Here is a 20,676-nt window from a genome sequence, read left to right on the forward strand (position 1 = left end):
AAAGTTCAAGGACCAGGAACTGCAACAAATGCTTAATCAACCAATTTTTTAACTTCTTTCACCAAAATTTAATCATTCTAAAACCAGAATAATAATAATAATAAGGGACGCCTGGGTGGCTCAGTTGGTTGAGCGGCTGCCTTCGGCGGCTCAGGTCATGATCCCGGCGTCCTGGGATCGAGTCCCACATCTCCCACATCGGGCTCCTTGCTCAGCGGGGAGCCTGCTTCTCCCTCTGCCTCTGCCTGCCAGTCTGTCTGCCTGTGCTCACTCTCTCTGACAAATAAATAAATAAAATCTTTAAAAAAAATAATAATAATTTAAAAAAAAAAGAATACTTCTCAAAGAAATGAATGTATTTTTACAGCCTCGAAGGCATTCTTTATATGCTGCCTGGGAATTTCAGGTAACAACTATTTATGTTATGATAAACAGTCTCACAGGGGTGCCTGATGGCTCAGTCCATTAAGCATCTGACTCCTGATTTCAGCTCAGGTCATGACCTCAGGGTCGTGAGACTGAGTGAGCCCTGTGTTGGGCTCTGTACTTGGAGGGGAGTCAATCAATACTTGTGGTGCTTCCAAGTCATTTGCGGACATGTGCAGAGGAGGGAAAGCTTTGAGTTGCTTGATGCACACGTCCGAGGCCGAGGCAATACTGTGCCTTGTTTCAGTTTTGTTTTATTTTTTTAAAGATCTTATTTATTTATCTGACAGACAGAGATCACAAGCAGGCAGAGAGAGGGGAAGGGAAGCAGGCTCCCTGCTGAGCAGAGAGCCAGACGCGGGGCTGGATCCTAGGCAGAGGCTTTAACCCACTGAGCCACCCAGGTGCCCTTTGTTTCAGTTTGCATAATGTAAACATGTGTCCTTTTCACAGTCTATTTACTGGCAAGTTTTTCATTTTCATTACTTTTTGTTAGTGATTTCACTATTATTATTTTTTAAAGTAAGCTCTATGTTCAACTCTGGGCTTAGATTCGTGGCCCTTAGATCAAGAGCTGATTGCTCTACTGACTGAGCCAGCCAGGCACCCCAGTGATTTCTCTATTTAAAATGGCTCTCCAAGTGTAGTGCTGAAGTTCTATCTAGTGTTCTTAAGCACAAGGAGGCTGTGATGTCCCTCAGAGAGAAAATAGGTATTGTTGGATAAGCTTCATTCAGAAATGAGTTATAATGTTGCTGGATGTGAGTTCAAGGTTAATGAATCAACACTACATACTAAATAAGGCATCTCTAAACCAAAATGCACCTAAAACAAGGTTATGTATTGATCTGCTGATGAAAACGGTTGTGACCAGAGGCTCACAGGAACCTAACTTTGTTTTTTTCCTAGGAGTGATGGTTCAATATTCAGTATTCTATTTGCAGTGGCTTTACAGACCATAACCACCACCAATAAAAACAATTAACTATGTCTATTTTCTCCACAGAGTAGAAGTTCTACACTGAGCCAGACCCCATCATGTGACTCAGGTCTATGCTTAGTAACATAGTAACTGAAAAGTTAGTCATCAGAGTAACTAAAGACAGTTACGATAAAAGTAGTGTAAGGGTAGCACATATAGTAACATAGTAACTAAAGATAGTTACTCTAAGAGTTCCAGTATCAGTGGGAGGGCTAAACTAAAAAAACCCAAACAATGAATAAATAAACTGAAGTTCAGGAGATTAAATACTATATAAAATTTTAAAATGTTTTAAGGGCCTCAGCAAGTGAATTTGCTTAGAATACTGCACAATTTGGGAAACTCAGAAATTCTGCTTTGAAAACCAGCCTTCTTATGGTAGGCACTTTTATTTCCCTGAAGAAGCCTGAAATACAAAAGCATTAAATCTTATTTCACTGCCAGGAGGGAGGCCCCCAAAAGTCCGGAAGGGCACTGCTTCCCTATGCCATGCACTTCCTCTGCAAACTCCCAGGGCCTAGGCCAGCAGACTACTCAAGGGAACAACCCGTTTAACAAGCAAACTTTCTTGAATTGACTTCTCCTGTAGGAATTCCTGCATCTCCTATTCCACACGCCCACTGCTGCCCCTACCTGAGGTCAGCTCTGTCTTCCCTGCCCTCCCACTACCGCTCTTTCCCTGCAACATTCTAACCTGTACAATTCTTTTGCTACTGGACAAAGCCCTAAATAACTCCTTTTATACTTACCTGGGCTCTGAATGATCCTAGCACATGGACACAACAACACTTTCCCACCTTCTTCTCTCCTGCCAAAAGCCTTTAAATTCAACTGAATGAACCTGGTTGACAGGCCCTGTCTACATTCAGTATCTTTCTATTCCCAAGTTTGCTTGTGTGATCCCACTGCCTGGAGGGCCAGTTTACCACACCTTTCCCCCTAGTTCTCCAAACATTTCTATCCCTTAAAAATCAGCTCAACTAAGATCCCCCTAGAACCCGTTTTTACCCTCCACTAGTAAAAACCTCCCTTAAAGAAGCTTCCAGAAACAGTCCTTTTAAAAAAAGTAACCTCTATTCCCAAGGTGGGGTTTGAACTTACAACCCCAAGATCAAGAGTCGCATGCTCTACCAACTGAGCCAGTCAAGCGCCCCCCCACCCCCTTTCCCCAGAGACATTCTGCAGAACCTCTTGCAATACCAATTCACACAGTAGATCAGGAAGGCCTCACATGATGAAGCCTTCAAGCAGAAAAAGGCACACTGGTAGAATGACAAACATGTCCAAAGTGGCTACAGGGAAGGCAAGTGATGGATGTAGCTGGAAGAAGTGGGTGAGGGCCAGAGATGAGATTGGCACTGGACATCAGGTAGTGCCCAGTATACCAAGCCACTAGCTGGCCAGTCTGAGGTGTGGGGAGTCAGGGAATGACCTCCTTTTTGACAGGCTTCTCAGGTTTCAGATGGATGGTATACATTTAATCAAATCAAAGGGTAGCCAGATCATGAAGAAAATGTTTTTACTGATACATCCTCACAAAGTAAGTAACCAGTTAAACAAAAATTTACTGATTACCTTCTACGGGCTATTGAAGGAAAAAGTCTGCTCCCTATAGTTAAGGAATTTCTGAAAACTCAACTCTGTGTTGAACTTTAAAGCCTAAATGTTAATGATAATTTACCTCTGAACCAAGCTGAAAAGAACGCCATCCTAAAGACAGAAATATATTTCACTTCCTGAGATGTTAACTTGAGATAAAACAACAGTGAGAAGATGGTAGAAGCCCCAAATCTGCTGTGCCCACTGGACTGCTCATTAGAACTGCTATTTCCCCTTACATCGCTCTCCGTGATGGTGATGGGAAGGCCTCGCAGCATGATGGTCTTACTCTCCCTCTCATCACTGATATCATGTCTGTAGTCATGCTCGCCATAGTCACCATCTGAATGGTAGCCGTCTTCGGATCGGTCACTATTCCTTCTTTCACGTTCTCTCTGATTTACAATAAACAAAATGACAATTAAAATAACACTGGGTTTAGACCCTTTGAGTAGAGGCCCTCTACTCTTAGGAATTTATCTTTAGGAACAACGGAGAGGGTAAGGGAACTCCGTGATGATGTTCACTATACTGTTTCCAAACTGGTGGCCAGGGGGTGGGGGTGGGGGAGAAGCGCCATAACCATTTAGTTCAGGAAGAATGGTTTAACAACTCAATGTACAGTACACTACCACACAATATATGTTATAATATGAAGATTATATGCATGGAAAAAGTAAAAAACCCTGCAAAATTACATGGGAAGCATAATTACTTCTAAACAACAAAGCTATATTCACATAGAAAAAGGAATGAGAAATGACTATGCTGACTAAAACTACAACTTTTAGAAGCAGCAGCTGAGACCCAGGGTTGGTATATTATTATACTCCAATTGCCTTATCTTTAAAATGGGAAGACACCTACCATAAGGGATTAATTAAGTTCACATAAGTCAGGTGCTCAAAAGAGTGCCTGGTGTATGATAAGCCCTATGTAAACCCTGGCCAATATTTCTATTACCATAGGATCAGTTTGTCTTTGAGGATTAGAGTCACCTCAACAGATTTTAGAATAACAGAGGGTTTAAATACTCAAGAGGAGAGTTCCACACTTGGCATACTTATTACATTTCCAGAATCTTAGAGGCTTTATGCATGCAATTCATAACTTTAACTACACCATACCAGTTGCTGACCACTCACCTCTGGGCTGTCATAGTCTCGGTAGTCGTCATATCTGTCGCCCCTCCGATCATCACTAGATCTTTTGTAATCTGAGTCCCTCCGCCTGCTTCTGGATTCACGCTCATCCCGGTCATCCCTGTCTATGATGGAACCGTATCTTCCACTACGCTCTGTTCTACTCACTCTGCCAGGGAAATAATTTTCATTTACTCTAAGGTAAATCACACTTCACACCTTTACAAAACACAGTTGAAGAACATCTCCCCCACCCCACCCCCACACTCAGTGTATAAGATATCCAAATAGTTTGACATATCCCTTAAAACTTATCACCAAACTCCAGTTTATGAACACTAGGAAAACATCTACATCCCCAAAGGCAAAGATAATTTTCAGGAAATCATGCTATATCTGATGATATGACTATCACATGTTTGGGCTTAATTTTTTTCTTTTTAAAAGGTCAGGCTGTCCAAGTTCATCCCATGTATTCCAAAGACTGTAGTCTACACATATCACCCCTTTTATCCCTGATTTAGATCTTAGTGACCAAAAATAGGAAGAGAGCAATTTTTAGCATTTCACCCAATTTCAAAGGAGAGTGTGTTCTGACTCATCTACTCTCAAAGGTATCACACTACTGGGAAACGGACCAAATAACCTGGATGAGTTAAATTAATTTTTTTTCTTCATCAACCAAATTCATTTGTTAGACATAACCAGCACAAGCAGAGAATAGCATTTCCTCTAACATCTGGTTTACTTTTGGTTACTGGACAGCACTGGGCCTCACAGGAAAGTCTAGTAACAAGAGCATAAACCCATTTGACTACAGATACAGTTCTTCCATAAATTGTTTACCAGGTTCATAAAACTTCTGTGTAAGGACAAGACAAAGGAAAGGCTTAGAAGGGCCTCATTTAGAGTATACAAATTTATCAAAGACACCAATGAAACAAGTAGTCTAGGACTACTTCATAATGTGAAGTATGAAGATGAGAAACCCTAAAAGGGCAAATGTTAATTTAAAAAGTTACTTGGAACCACAGACTGCTAACACAGCATTAAAATAATGACATTGTGTGACATGAGCATCTCCTGAGTCTCTCTGGGCCATCAATTTGATCTATCCCTAGAACAAGACGCAACACTAAGTAGGAAGGTGGCTGAAAAAGGTTGTGTATGTAAACCAAATAGTCTGAGTGGAAGGATCCATATGACATGGCAGCCAAATGCTCTCATCTTAATTCTCCACTAATTCTTTAGTAACTTTTCATTGACTTTCCATGTAACCCCCAGTCAGGTCCAAAGCTTCTATAAATCTGGATAATCTTACCACAGAAGCGACAACAACAAGAAGCAGCATTCACTGACTGCTTGCTATAGCCAGCTACTGGGTAAAGTGGCAGACTTCTATGACATCTTCTGGCTTCTGCATAGGCTGTTTTCCACGCTGGGAACCCTCAGTGACCCACTCCCTCCTTTCCCTAATTCATTTTTACCTTAGAGAGTATTTTTTTCAGGAAGCGTTCCAATATGTTTCCAGGAAAACACATGCTTCCTATGTGTTCTAACAGCACCCCTGACTTCTCTTACATAGCATAGTTCACACAGTACTTCACTTCTCTCACTAAACTGCAAGCTTGTAAGAGCAAGGCTCATGAAGGTATTAACAGCAATGCCTGGCACAAAACAGACACTCAAGTATTTGTTTGATCAACAATTTCTAAAAATCAGTTCACTCTCACTGAAGTGTTGAGATCAAAGACATGTATAGTAGTAACTTACCGTTTGTCTGAACCCATTGTCCTACTGAAGATGTAGCACACTGTCCCAAAATGTTCAAAATTTGTCTTTTTCTAGGAAACAAGAGAGATTGGCTGCTGAAAATTTGAGAGATCACTTAAGTCGATCTTCTTATAAGTTAGGATACTACTAAGGTTGGAATTTCATCAACTATTAACAGGGATTATCCAAGGTGGGAGCAGGTAGGTGGGGGAGGGAGATCAACTGTCAACATGAGAATCATTTGTTAAAAATGAGCATAGCAGGAAGATGAAGCTACTTTAAAATATCAGATTCCCTATTCAATAACAAACTCATAAAAGGATGCAAGCAGAAGATTCCTTCCCTTCTCCTACTTTAGGATTACAAAGCAAAAAAGGGCAGAGATCCAATTAGCTCCCTGTGTTCTAATCAAAGCAACTCCAGTGGGGTAGTTCGCCGTGAAAACATTGATCAAAGCGTCTCTATTAACACAAGGAGCAACATACAATTCAAAACCTTCTGATGAAAAGTTTAAATCATTTAGAAGCCGGGATGCTCCGCTGATTGAAATCTATTTATAACGCAACGGCTGACCCTAAGCTATTTCAATGAGACAAGAGCAAAGCTCCACACGACTTAATTCCTCAGTAACAATAACCACCACCAACCCTTGAGGCTGCCAGCTGGGCCCCGCAGCGCCCCGGCGGTGATAAAACAACACACAGCTAGACCGCGTTCAATTCGTGCGAGGTCTGAGAAACTAGTTTCAGCCGTCCCTCCCGCCTGCCTGTTCCAGGGGAGGTGCTCAACGAACATTTGCTGAATTAATAAATGGAAGAGAACCACCTGGGAGAAATAAGGCCTGGGCAAAATCTCTAATGCCGCCCCTCGTCGCCCCGTCAGTGCCTGGACCCACCTCCGTGGGGTGCTGCGGCCGAGATGGCGGCGCCACAGCCTGCGCGAACGACTCGGGCGTCCGGCTTTCCTTTTCTGCCTGCACACACCCCTCCCGGCCCCCAAGAGGCTCCCCGGTCTGCAGATCAGCCTTCACCGAACAACCTTCCGGAGAGGGCGGATTCAGATTCAGATGCAGCTGCGGGGCGATGGCGGCTAGAAACTGCCGGTCTCCCCTGAGGAGTACCCGAGGGACAGGCGACCGCTCCACGTTCAGTTGGGCTGTGGAGTCGGAGACGCGTCCCGGCAGAGGCACAGTAAAGAACCCGAAAGAAGCGGGCCTCGGGTGGGGCAGGAGGACGCCCTCTGAAAGCTGACAGCGCAGGCGGCGAGGAGGGGCGCGGCCTTCCAATGCCTCGGGTAGCTACTAGAGAGATGGGGCAGGGGCTGATCGGCCGCCGCCCGCGGCTGTCAGGGAGGCTGCACAAGGCCTGCCTCAAAAGCAAGAGCCGTGGGCCGTTACAAGCGGCTGCCGCACTTACCCCCAGGAGAGACCAAAGTGGCAGAAGTAGCGGTTTTGCGCCCCAGAATATCCAACAGGATACGGCCGCCTCACAAAATGGCGCCTCGGTCGACGGCCGTCTCCTACCCACAGTACCTCGCGCCTGTCCCCTCCCCCACACCACCCGCCTCCCGAGGAGGCATCCAATCCGTGACGGTGTCTGGCTGCGCAAGGACTGCTGGGAAGTGTGGTCGCTAAGGCATCCTGTCACTCACTACGCCCTGTGTTAATTTCCTGCGTATTTCTTTTCTTTTTTTTTTCCAAAACCTAGGGCGAAGTTGCTAGTCTGCCATTTGCAGACCCTGATTAGAGCTCTTATCTTTATTGGCAATTCTTTGTCTTTGCTACAAAGGCTTTAGAGAGCACAGTTTGCTTTCACTGATACAATGTAGAATATAACGTTTAATCTGTTTTTTTTTTTCTTTAAAGATTTTATTTATTTGACAGACAGATCACAAGTAGGCAGAGAGGCAGGCAGAGAGAGAGGGAGGAAGCAGGCTCCCCGCTGAGCAGAGAGCCCGATGCGAGGCTCGATCCCAGGACCCTGGGATCACGACCCGAGCCGAAGGCAGAGGCTTAACCCACTGAGCCACCCAGGCGCCCCACGTTTAATCTGGTTTTAAAAAGAACTCACGTTAGTTGACTGATTATTGTATCTTGACTCCAGATTGTTGGGCTAGACGCTTTACAAATATTTATTTTAATTTTCGTAATCTATGAGGTGGCTATTAAACCCACTTTGCAGGTGAGGAAAATGAAGTTTATGGAAATTAAGACTTTTAAAAATTATATTTTTAGGTAAACTTGATACCAAACATGGGGCTGGAACTGACGATTCCTAAGTTCAAGAGTGGTATGCTCTACTGAGCCAGCCAGTCGCCTCCAAATTAAGAGAAGTCTTTTTTTTTTTTTTTAACAAGCTTGTGTGTGTGTGTATCTTTTAAAGATTTTATTTATTTATTTATTTGACAGAGAGATAGAGAGCACAAGTAGGCAGAGCGGCAGGCAGAGGGAGAGGGAGAAGCAGGCTCTCTGAGCCTGATGTGGGACTTGATCCCAGGACTCTGGGATCATGACCTGAGCTGAAGGCAGACGCTTAACCCACTGAGCCACCCAGGTGCCCAAATTAAGAGAATTCTTGAAGAATGGTCTTCAGAGTGTCATTGGATTGATATTCTCTAGTCTAAGGCAAAGGCTCAGGAGTCATTTTCCAGGGTTAATTTAACAGCACTTGGGACATCTAATAGCATCTCAAAGTTGTAGCCAAAACTCAACCTTATCTCCTTCACAGTCTTCCTCAGCTCAGATATGGTGACTGCCTACTTCCAGTCACTCAGGACAAAAACCCTGGAGTCATGGAGGACTTTTTTCCTTGTACCCAATCTGTCAGTAAATCCTGTTGACTCTATCTTCAAAATATATCTAGGATCTGTCCACTTCTAGCTCCCTCAATTGCTGTTCATCTAGTCAAAGCTATCATCACTGCCCTTGTTTGAAAGACAGTACTTCACACAGAGTTCATAGTAGTGGAACTGGGATTTGAATTAATAAACTTGATTTCAGAGTCCATGCCCTCAACTACTAGACTGTAAACTGCAGAAGGGTAGGGATTTATGCCTCTTTAGTTCACTATATGAACTAAATATAATACTATATGCCTGGCACATGGTATGTATGCAATAGATATTTGTTGAGTACACAAATGAATCCACTAACAAAGAAAGCTAAACTTTGGGGCAGAAAAAGGCAAGGATTCTTGGATAATTAAAAGAGCTATTCTGGACTGGGACTGGTTAGTGAGATGGTGGTATTGCAGTGCCTCTAGTTAGCATAATTTGCCCCCTTGGCATTATTTGTAGATATATTTTTAGTGGAACTGGTTTTTCAGGTCACATATACAGACATGAAAAATTAGACCATGATAAGGCAGAGGGAAGCTATCAGTTATAGAACACCATACCATACTCTTCTCTTTCTAAGAGATCTATCAAGAATAATGGAAGGATAGGGTGCCTGGGTGGCTCAGTGGGTTGAGCCGCTGCCTTTGGCTCGGGTCATGATCTCAGGGTCCTGGGATCGAGTCCCGCATCGGGCTCTCTGCTTGGCGGGGAGCCTGCTTCCCTCTCTCTCTCTGCCTGCCTCTCTGCCTACTTGTGATCTCTCTCTGTCAAGTAAATAAATAAAATCTTAAAAAAAAAAAAAGAATAATGGAAGGATGTCAAGGAGTAAATTCCAAACCAGAAGCTTCAAATACACTGGAAAATCTTTTTCTTAGAAAAACATCCAGGAAAAATGTTCTTTAAACATGTTCTAACTATGGGCATTCTACATTAAGGACACTAAGTGATGGACCCTGGAAGTTCTTTGGATAATTAAAAAATCTAACAATAGAAAGAAAGGCAGACATTTCTGACTTTGGAAAAATGGGTAACTTCCTTTCCCTCTTCCTCTCTCCTCTCTCTCCATCCATCCATCCATCCATCTCCATTCAGGCTGCTATAAAGAAATACCACAGACTGGGTAGCTTATAACCAACAACAAACAACAACAAAGCTTATAGACAACAAAAAAATTATTTCTCACAGTTCTGAAGGCTGGGAAGTCCAAGATCAAGGTACCTGCATGGTCAGGTGAAGGCCCTCTTCCAGGCTGCTGACTTTTATCCTCACATGTAGAAGAGTCTAGGGAGCTCTGTAGGATCTCTTTTAAAAGAGCACTGATCCCATTTATGATGATTCCATCTTCATGAGCTTAATCATTTCCCAAAGTCCTACTAATACCATTGCCTTTGAGTTAGGATTTCAATGTATGAACTTAGAGGGGAGAGGACACATTCAGATCATAGCACTACCTACACACACACATACACACTTCTGTATTTTTATATGTGTATATGTATTTATATACAGTGTCCAACTTCTGGGGAGGAGTAGATGTATGTAAAACTTCCATCATCAGAAAAAAGTAGAAGTATGCGACCAACAGAAGGCTCCCAAGTGTATTTTCTTGGGGCGCCAGGATGGCTCATTCAGTCAGGTGTCCAACTCTCAATTTCGGCTCAGGTCATGATCTTGGGGTTGTGGGATCAAACCCCACATCAGGCTCCACACTCAGGGCAGAGTCCGCTTGTCCCTCTCCCTGCCCCTGCTTGCTCTCACTCACTCATTCTCTCTCAAGTAAATAAATAAATAAATAGGGGCGCCTGGGTGGCTCAGTCAGTTAGGCAACTGCCTTTGGCTCAAGTCATGGGATCAAGCCCCACATCAGGGAGCCTGCATCCCATCTTCCTGATGCTCTGCTTACTTGTGCTATCTCTCTGTCAAATAAATACAATCTTTAAAAGTAAGTACTTAAAAAATATTTATTCTGAAGTAATCTCCACATTCAACATGTGGCTCAGACCCATAAACCTGAGATCAAAAGTTACATGCTCCACCCACTGAGCCAGCCAGGCACCCCTGTTTTTTGTTTTGAGTAAAGCCATGTAGGTTCAATATTAGGCAAAGTTCTTTAAGACTGCTTTTCCTAATGTTCTGAGGTTAAAAAAAAAAAAAGTTCTCTTAACAAAATGCTTTTTATTTATTTATTTTTTAAAGATTTTATTTATTATTTATTTGACAGACAGAGAGCACAAGTAGGCAGAGAGAGAGGAGGAAGCAGCTCTCTGCTGAGCAGAGAACCCGATGTGGGGCTCGATCCCAGGACCCTGGGATCATGACCTGAGCCGAAGACAGAGGCTTTAACCCACTGAGCCACCCAGGTGCCCCAACAAAATGCTTTTTTTAAAAAAAAAGATTTTATTTATTTATTTGACAGAGAGAGGGAGATCACAAGTAGGCAAAGAGGCAGGCAGAGAAAGAGGGGGAAGCAGGCTCTGTGCTGAGCAGAGAGCCCGATGCTGGGCTCGATCCCAGGACTCTGAGATCATGACCTGACCCAAAGGCAGAGGCTTAACCCACTGAGCCACCCAGACGCCCCCGAAATGATCTTTTTTGCCTTAATTTCCCACCACTTAGCAAAAGCAAAAAGTACTTCACATGTTTTGATCTCAGACTGTGAAAATACTACTCCAGAGTAAGAAGACTTACATGAGAGAACTCTTGCCTATACCAAGAAACTAATTTGTCAGAGCTGAGCTTTGATGAATTGGCAGAGATATGCAATCAAAATTTAATTCAACAAGTATTTTATATAAACCTATGAACAAGGCATTATTCACTCATTTATAGGGTACCTATTTGTGTTAGCTCCTAAGGATATAGTAGCAAAGAAAATTACCCAAGATCTCTGCCCTTACATAGCTGGCATTCTGATCAAAGCCTCAGGGAACTGCCCAAGGACATGGTAGGGTGACACACTTTTCACATCCATTCATTCCTACTTTCATCAATACCCAAAGTGGGTATTAAAATATTAAAAATATATATTAAAAATATATATTAAAAATATATGGAGGATTTAAGGCCATATTTTCAACCACAAAATTTCCATTTAAGTGGCAAAATAAAGCTGGAAAACAAAACTAGGCAAACTAGTTTGAGGTCTGAGCTTAAATACTTTCTTCAGAGAAGATGCTGCCAAAAGCTTGCTGTACTGTCTCTCATCACATCAGCAATTGTTCAACGTCCATCTTCCTCAGTGACTAAGTGCTATGGGCACAGAGACCAACACTGATCTTGCTAGAAGCCCCGGTGACAAGTAGAGTGGGCTCTCAAAACATCCATAAAACGACCACTAGGGAACTCAGTGGTGTTTCTGCTGGGGAGCCAATGAACTGGAGTTAACTAACTAGTCCATAAAGGAGTCTTGAGTAGTGGAGCATTTGAAGTGTTCCACAGTTTAGGCCCAAACGGGTAATACAAAGTTAGAAGGAAAACCTGGTTTGGCCAGTTAAGGACAAACTTGGATCAGCTTTCAAGAAGTATTTTTTTTTTTTTTAAGATTTCATGTATTTATTTGACAGACAGAGATCACAAGTAGGCAGAGAGGCAGGCAGAGAGAGAGGAGGAAGCAGGCTCCCGGCTGAGCAGAGAGCCTGATGCGGGGCTCGATTCCAGGACCCTGGGATCATGACCTGAGCTGAAGGCAGAGGCTTAACCCACTGAGCCACCCAGGCGCCCCTCAAGAAGTATTTTGATGTACTCATTGATGTACTTAAAAATGAGATGCACCACAGAGGTACCTGCAGGCCTTCAGACCAGAGGGCTACTGCACTGCATCTGTCTGCAGCCAAGAGTCCAATGACCCATCCTCTGTAATGCTGCACTAGTGGTAGCAAGGCCCAGAACCTGGGGCTTTTATTTTTTTTTTAATTTTATTTATTTATTTGACCGATAGAGATCACAAGTAGGCAGAGAGGCAGGCAGAGAGAGAGGAGGAAGCAGGTTCCCCGCTGAGCAGAGAGCCCAATCCCAGGACCCTGAGATCATGACCTGAGCTGAAGGCAGAGGCTTACCCCACTGAGCCACCCAGGCGCCCTGAACTTGGGGCTCTTAATCCCTAAGCCAGTGCGCTCCTGATTTTGTTTTCCCTTTGGGAGGGGTAAAGACTTAATAAAGAAAAAAGGATTATATCTGGAGACAGCATGGCAAACAATTTAACTTCACATATATCATTCCTGTTTCTAGAAATGTTTTCTTCTTGGTATATACCTACCTCTCCTTACATCTCTCACCCCTCACTGCCCATCCCCCCCAAATGGTAATATCTCCATACTATTTTTACAGAGCTGTCCTTGGTTCTGCTTTATGCAACCAGATTACGCCCTTAGACCTGTGGGCAAATTGTGGCCTGCAACCTGTTTTTGTAAATAAAGTTTTATTCGAATTCGGCCACAATCACTTGTCTATGTATCGCTGCTACTGTCTATGAATGTGGATGTGCTCTCACTACAATAACAGGGCTGAATAGTTTCAACAGAGATCATCTGACCTGTGAAGTATAAAATATTGACTCTGGCCCTTGATGGGTAAGTTTTTTATTTTTTAAATTTTTAAAAAGATTTTAGGTTTATTTATTTGACAGAGAGAGAGAGCACAAGCAGGGGGAGTGGGAGAGGGACAAGCAGGCTCCCCACTGAGCAGGGAGCCCAACAAGAGGCTTGATCCCAGGACCCTGGGAAGGCAGATATTTAACCAACTGAGCCACCCAGGTGTCCCACCTTGTTGGGTAAGTTTACAAACTCCCACCTTATACCATCAACATACTCTTCTAAACCCGCAGTTCTCTTCCTAAAATACATTCCTCTGAAAAGTACAACTCTTAGTACTATAATATGTTACCTGGAAGAATTATTTTTTCACGTTTTAAAGATTTATTTATTTATTTCAGAGCAAGGGAGTGAGCAAGTGCAAGCTGGGGACGGGGAAAGAGAAAATCCCCAAGCAGACTCTCCATCGATCGCAGAGCCTGATGCAGGGCTTGACCTCGGGACGTTGGGATCATGACCTAAGCTGAAACCAAGAGTTGGCCGCTTAACTGATTGAGCCACCCAGGAACCCTATTTCCTTTTTTTTTTTTTTTTTAAAGATTTTATTTATTTGACAGACAGAGATCACAAGTAGGCAGAGAGGCAGGCAGAGAGAGAGAGGAGGGGGGAAGCAGGCTCCCCGCTGAGCAGAGAGCCCGACACGGGGCTTGATCCCAGGATCCTGAGATCATGACCTGAGCTGAAGGCAGAGGCTTAACCCACTGAGCCACCCAGGTGCCCCGCACCCTATTTCTTAAAGTTTTAATAGGTTCATAGGATATTGTCCTTTTAACTTCAAAGAATCAAAAAAAAAAAATTAAAAACAACCCTCTCTTTTGAAGCAAATCCTGTGAAATGGTATGAGTGATATGGTAGAACATTAAGAAAGATTTGAAAGAGGGTGTCCAAAGTTACCTCTCTGGAGAATTTCAGCCAAGGAGGGAAGGAAAACCTGGGGTAGTGGCTGGAGGGGAGTAATAATTCTTACTATGCCAACTCATTGTGGTGATCATAACGTGACACATTAAGCGCCCAGCAGGTAACTAGAAAAAGAGCTATCACACTGCTCCCCCAACCCCCACCAACAATGGGGAAGTCAGAAGACGACTTCAAAGGTCTAATCAGTAGTAAACCAACATACGGAAATATGTTCACTTTGAGCAGTTATCAAAGAAATAGAAGCAAGCAATAATGGGATGCAGTTTTCATTAATTAGATCAGGAAAATAATTTTTAAAATCTGACAGTACTCACACAAGCTAGAGTTCAAAGGTCACCACAACACATCCACTCATACTGACAGCAGATGGTGTCTCAGAGCTCATGGTAGCACTTGCTGCCATTTCAGTGCCACCTCAAATGGGCTGCACCAAGGCGCTCTCTCCCTCCTACCAATAAGCCCCACCCTCACCCACCTGTGGAAGAAAAATATAACCACCAAAAAAAATCACATTGAAAAAAAGTTTATTTAAAAAAGTTCTAGCAGCAAGAACAGTAACAAAACAAAAGGAGAGACGGACAAACAAAACAAGAAGGAGGTTGTGTCCTGTGGGGACTTGTCTCCATTCTTTAATCTAGTTCTTTATACCGAGCAAACATGACTCTTCGCACAGCATCTCGGTAAGTCTCGTTGGACTGTCTCTTGCTGGTTCTTCCTGGAGCCCCCACACTGGGCCCCCTCATCCGGCCTTCAGTCTGTAACACAAAGACAAACAATGAAGTGGGCTCTATCAGTTGAAAAGGCTCAGGGCTGGCCTTTGATTACAAGTATTTCTGGACCAGTAAGGACCAGGATTTGGGGAATTTTTTAGAATGTTTAATTAATAAACAAAACCCAAGATGAATAAGGAGGGTGGTGATGCCATGACTTCAGGATACGGGATTTAATACCAGACATGAGAAGCCAGTCTCCTCCAGTTGGCATGTTCAGAGGGGGACCAAGCCAACACAAAATGGGCAACGTTCCCTCTCAAAATCTTTGCTCTCTTCTCTTCCTGAACTAAGTGAGGCAGAGCCCTTTATGAGAACCAGGACTAACCTCGCCCTCCTCATATTTTAGTTATTTCAGTTCCTCTGATGACGATGCCTCTCAGATGCTTTTGTTCCTTTTACTGCAGGTTCCCTGGTTCTTGTCACCAAATGATTTGCCAGTTTCAAACTGCCTGATTCCTGTAATACCCGACCTTTCACTCCGTGTAAGAGTAAGATGAGCCCCATTTCCACTTTTCTCCTTTTCCCACAGCCAACCAAAATTACAAGGCCCAGAATGCCTATCTATCATCCAGTAATCAAGACTGACTGAAAGAGAGAACGTTAAGTACAATCCAGGTTCACGCCACCCCCAAAAGACGGAAACCATTTCACCTCCTCTGCTGAAGCCAATCCGGGATGGCCATACCCGAGGCCCGCCCCCTTCCTCCAGCCAGCGGTCTGCTGGACACAGCCTCCTTTGTTGCTACTGTCGATTCCTTCTTTACCAACAGGTTTGCGATCACTGCGAAAGGAGCAGATGTACTTACATACCATCACTTTCAAAGTGACCCTAATAAAAACCTCAGTTGTCTTGATTCACATTTGCTTCCTCTGAAGTGTATTAGAGAATACTTCTGAGTGCCTGCTATCTATGCAACAGGCTTTTGTCCTAGGGATACAGAGATGCCCAAGACCCATCCCTATTCATGGGGAAGGACATGAAAAGGATAAATGTCCACAGGTGCCTATAACTCAGCCAGGGATGTGGGATCAGGAGACATCTCCTATGGAAATACTTCAGAGAAGACACAAGCTCTGAAGGAGCATCACCAAAGATGACGAATTCCAACAAGAGGGCACATCTGAACTGACTAAAAAAGGAGGCCACAAATAAGAAGTTAAAGAATACAATTTGTCTAGGAGAGGACAAATAGGAACTGACAAAGTCTTCTTGGGCTAGACTGGAAAGCCTCGAAACTTCACACTAAATCATGATTCTGGACTTCATCCTTTGGGCCAAAAAACCCCCTGGACTCCAGGCCTCCTTCTAAGCGAGGTATGCCCTCACAAAAAGGCAAGTTTTAGATTTCTGTTCACAAAATGGTTTTGGTGCCAGGGTAGAGAGTACACTAGAGGTTGAAGAACAGAGACGGAGAGTAAAGAGTCCAATTTGAAGGTGAGCTAGAAAGGGGGAAAAAGCTTAATTAGGGATGCAGCCAGTAATGATAAAGGGGATAAAGCAGGAAGACTGGGTCAGACCAGGCAGGCCATGATGCAGTGATGTCACTACTCTGAAAGAGGAACACACAGCAGGTTTAGCAGGACTGGACCTGAATACAATACGGAATATAATACTGAGTCATTGCTTAGAGTGAGGAGCCTAAGAGATCTCCATAAGGACATTCCCAGGAGGTAAATGGAGATAGTAATTTTGCGCTAAGAAAACCAAACTGCCTTGGAATGGAGTCAGAGGGACCTGTTAGCTTGTTAGTGATGACTGTGGCCTTGGGTCTAGGTCAAGAGGTAGAACAAGAATTAAAGAGCACTGAGGGCAGAGTCCTGGAGAATATCTGGAATTGCCCAGAAAACTAAGAGAAGCACAGGAGAAGACTAAGAAGGAATGTGGTGTGATGGGTGCCAGGAATACAGAAGGGTATCTTTCTGCACCCAGCCCAACTCACTCAGGGCTAAGGTGTCCTTCCTCCTTAATGACTCCTTTACCTTTGGTTTAGCCCAGTATATTTCGAATTGCAGAGAATGACCTAGTAGGATGTTACATTGGTTAAGTGGTCCTTCCTTAGCACTTCTTAAGAATGCACCTGGGTGGCTCGGTGGGTTAAGCCTCTGCCTTCCGCTCAGGTCATGATCCCAGGGTCCTAGGATGGAGCCCCTCATCAGGCTCTCTGCTCAGCAGGGAGCCTGCCTTCCTTCCTCTCTCTCTGCCTGCCTCTTTACCTACTTGTGATCTCTGTCAAATAAAGAAATAAAATCTTTAAAAAAAAAAAGAATGCAAACAGGGCACCAGGCTCAGTTGGTTGAGTGTCCAGCTCTTGTTTGGCTCAAGTCATGATCTCGGGGTCGTGGGATAAAGCCCCACGTCAAGCTCCATGATCAGCAGGGAGTCTGCTTGAGATTCTCCCTCTTCCTCTGCCTCTCCCTCTGCTCACGTGTGTGTACTCTCACTCTCTCTCTCTCAAAATAAACAAATCTTTTTTAAAAAAAATCACTCATCCTGGGGTGCCTGGGTGGCTCAGTGGGTTGGGCCTCTGCCTTCAGCTCAGGTCATGATCTTGGGTCCTGGGATCGAGCCCTGCGTCAGACTCTGCTCAGCAGGGAGCCTGCTTCCCCCTCTCTCTGCCTGCCTCTCTGCCTACTTGTGATCTCTCTCTCCCAGCCAAATAAATAATAAAATAAATAAAATCTTAAGAAAAAAATAAAAAAAATCACTCATCCTTAAAAAAAAAAAAAAAAAGAAGATAAATAGAAAAAGCTAGAATAAAAACACCAGAGCTTATCATATACAGTAAATAAGTATTTTTCATGAAGATCTCTTTTTTGGTACTTACACACACATGATTATTGGGCCATGATTAAAAAATAATCTTACTGTGGGCAGTGAGCAAATAAGTTGGGATGCCAGAGCCCCAGACCCCATCAACCCTCCTTTGGGGCCTTTCTCCATCAATGATTTCCCCCATCCCCACAGGCATAAGTTACCCTGGCTGTTAGCTGCTCTTTTGCTTACCAACATATAGACCTGTTCAAGTCTCATCAGATCAGCACCCTCCTTAAAATCATTTCATAACCTCCTGCTGCCCTAAGACAAAGTCTTAGCATGGTATTCAAGGAGTATGAACTTCCTGAGCTGGCCTCCATCAGGCTACTTATAATTTTTCAAATGCATCATATGACTTCTCTCTCTCTCATCCACGACGTATGCAGTTTGCTCCAACTGAAATGACCTCCCCTTCTTCACTGGAATTCTATTCTGTCTGCTCTATGAGGCAAAGCATCACCTGAACCTTCCTTATTCTTATAGGTCTTGTCCACCTGAGTATTCCTTGTACTTAGCGCAGTGCCTAGACACGATGGGTTATCAACAAATTCTAACTAACTCTGCTGGGCTCCCCACTCTGAACTGACTGGAAATAAGCACAGGAATCTAGAGATCATATAGGTCTATCAGCAGCCAACCATTCATTCAGCACCTACGTGTGAGGATGGAGGTTCCCTAGAGAAAAAGCCCGAGAGAATGACATTATCAGGTCCATAGGAGGTACAGCATTACTGATGAGGAGAGGAGAACAGCTAAGCAGCCAGCCAAACACACATATTCCCTGAGTGAAGCTGGGTGGTCAGAGGTTGGAGTGAACCTCATGCTTAAGGAGTTCAGAAAGAACCTGCTCCTGCTGACTTCAGTTATCCCTGAGAGAGAAAAAAGCAGCGCAGACGGAGAAGAAGATGGTTTCACCCATTAGGCCTTGAGGCTTAGGCTGAATGAAAAGTTCCTGGCTTACCTGTCAGTTTCCCTGGAGTATTTAATTCGTTTCCTTTCTGGAGAGTCAAAAGATTGGACCTTTTCCCTGCGATCACTTCCTCTTTCTTTAAACCTTCCCTGTTGGTAAGCAGAAGAAAAGACCTGAGATTTCCATTTAAGGGAGCTGAATAGTGGGGAAGTTTCGCTTTATTCCTTATAGTCCTTCTAAAGAGAAGGGGGTTCAACTGTTAACTCTTGGAATCTCTTGCTCCTTCAGATACTCTTCTTGAGAAAGCAGTGGCTTCTCTGACTGGTAAATTTGAGAAGAATGAGCTGGTGTGCTTATCCTACAGCTGTGTTTACCTCTTCTGAGGAGGAGGTGCTCTCCAGTAGGCCTCCACGGGAGGATTCCTACCCATCACATAAGATCTGGCCCAGGCAGTGAAGCTTGTGGCTATCTGTAGGGGAGTCTGCCTAATTATGTGATCTAGATAACAAGTCCATTCGGCTCTACGCTAAACTGCTTCTTCTAACTTAGCCTCTGAGAGTAAAAAACGGTATTTTAGCCCTACCTTCACTGATTTTAAAAGCTGGGCAGGAAAGAAAAATGCTATTTGTTTGACCTGTTTGGAGACCTTAAACTGCCACCCTTTTAAAAAATATGTATCAGGGGCGCCTGGGTGGCTCAGCGGGTTAAGCCTCTGCCTTCGGCTCAGGTCATGATTTCAGGGTCCTGGGATCGAGCCCCGCATCGGGCTCTCTGCTCTGCACAGAGCCTGCTTCCTCCTCTCTCTGCCTACCTAACTACTTGTGGTCTCTCTCTGTCAAATAAATAATAAAATCTTGAAAAAAAAATATTATGTTATTAAAGTATAATTTTATAAACAATGAAGTGCACCCATTATAATGTAGTTTGATGGGTTTTGATAAATGTATACGCCATCTTTTAGGTCCTCTTCATTCTCTGTCTTCAGTATAGCCTACAAATTCCACACCAGAGAGTAAAAAGAGTTGAGGTCAAGGGAGTTAACAGGTCATCAAAACTTACCTCCTGTTCTCTCCTTTCCAGATAGGCTAGTTCCTGCTCAGATTGTTTTATCTTCCGATGGATTTCCAGGTTTTGCTGAGAAGACAGAAAGTTCTAGGAGTACGGGTCTAGAAAAAGTGGTCCTAGAAAATGCCTCTAGGTCTTTCCCAATAGCTGCTTTAGTACTGTGGCTTCTTTCACTGACCAACTCTCCTGAGTGATCACTGTACCCTGCAATCAACAATTCCTAACCGGACTGGCTTTAGGCTCTCCAATAGGAACCCAAGTTGTAATGCTGGCTTGTCACACAGATTACAGTTACATGGTGTAGTACAAGAGAGACCTTCATTCTACTTCTCTCCAAATGCAGAAAACAGGGGCACCTGGGTGGCTCAGTCAGTTAACTGTCTGACTCTTGATTTCAGCTCATGTCATTTCAGGGTCATGAGATCAAGCCACGAATCAGGCTCTGCGCTCAGCAGGGAGTCTGCTTGAGATTCTCTTCCTTTGCCCCTCCTGCCTCCACACCCCACCCTGCACTCTGTCTCTCAAATAAATCAAACTTTTTTAAAAAAATGCAGGAAACACAAAACTGGTTTATAGGTTTTTATCTAAAGTAAAAATTATGAGAGAGGGGAATCTGAGCACATCAGTGGAGACAACTGAATGCCCACATGATCTTCCTACCACCACCATCACCATCACCACCACCACTCACCATCCTTGGACACTATCCTCTCTTTCAAGTCCCCAGAAAAACATGAAAAGGAGAACCCAAGGTGCTAAAAGAACAAAAAGACTGCTTGGAGAGTCCTGTGTTCCTTAAGGGTCCCACACTTCTCGAGCATGGCTCTACTACACAATACCCTCTAGCAT

At 43.8% G+C, this 20,676-nt stretch overlaps 2 protein-coding genes across 5 annotated transcripts in view; both read right to left on the bottom strand.

Annotated features, from left to right (window-relative positions):
* RBM5 (RNA binding motif protein 5) overlaps positions 1-7,445 on the bottom strand; it is a 24,815-nt gene extending 17,370 nt beyond the window's left edge. For both annotated transcript variants that reach the window (XM_080797456.1, XM_080797455.1), the window contains exons 1-4: positions 7,338-7,445; positions 5,923-5,993; positions 4,153-4,318; positions 3,247-3,402 (exon numbers count right to left, since the gene is read on the bottom strand). In XM_080797456.1, the coding sequence (XP_080653582.1) occupies positions 3,247-3,402; positions 4,153-4,318; positions 5,923-5,939 (339 nt within the window). In that variant the 5' untranslated portion in view covers positions 5,940-5,993; positions 7,338-7,445. The remainder of the gene's footprint in view (positions 1-3,246; positions 3,403-4,152; positions 4,319-5,922; positions 5,994-7,337) is intronic.
* A 7,332-nt stretch (positions 7,446-14,777) lies between these two features.
* The window catches only part of RBM6 (RNA binding motif protein 6), a 104,338-nt gene continuing 98,439 nt past the window's right edge, over positions 14,778-20,676 (bottom strand). For all 3 annotated transcript variants that reach the window (XM_080797477.1, XM_080797478.1, XM_080797479.1), the window contains 4 exons: positions 19,822-19,896; positions 18,814-18,911; positions 15,689-15,818; positions 14,778-15,019 (listed from right to left, as the gene is read on the bottom strand). In XM_080797477.1, coding sequence (XP_080653603.1) covers positions 14,894-15,019; positions 15,689-15,818; positions 18,814-18,911; positions 19,822-19,896 — 429 coding nt within the window. In that variant the 3' untranslated portion in view covers positions 14,778-14,893. The remainder of the gene's footprint in view (positions 15,020-15,688; positions 15,819-18,813; positions 18,912-19,821; positions 19,897-20,676) is intronic.

Source organism: Martes martes, assembly GCF_963455335.1.
Source record: "Martes martes genome assembly, chromosome: 1".
NCBI lineage: Eukaryota > Metazoa > Chordata > Mammalia > Carnivora > Mustelidae > Martes > Martes martes.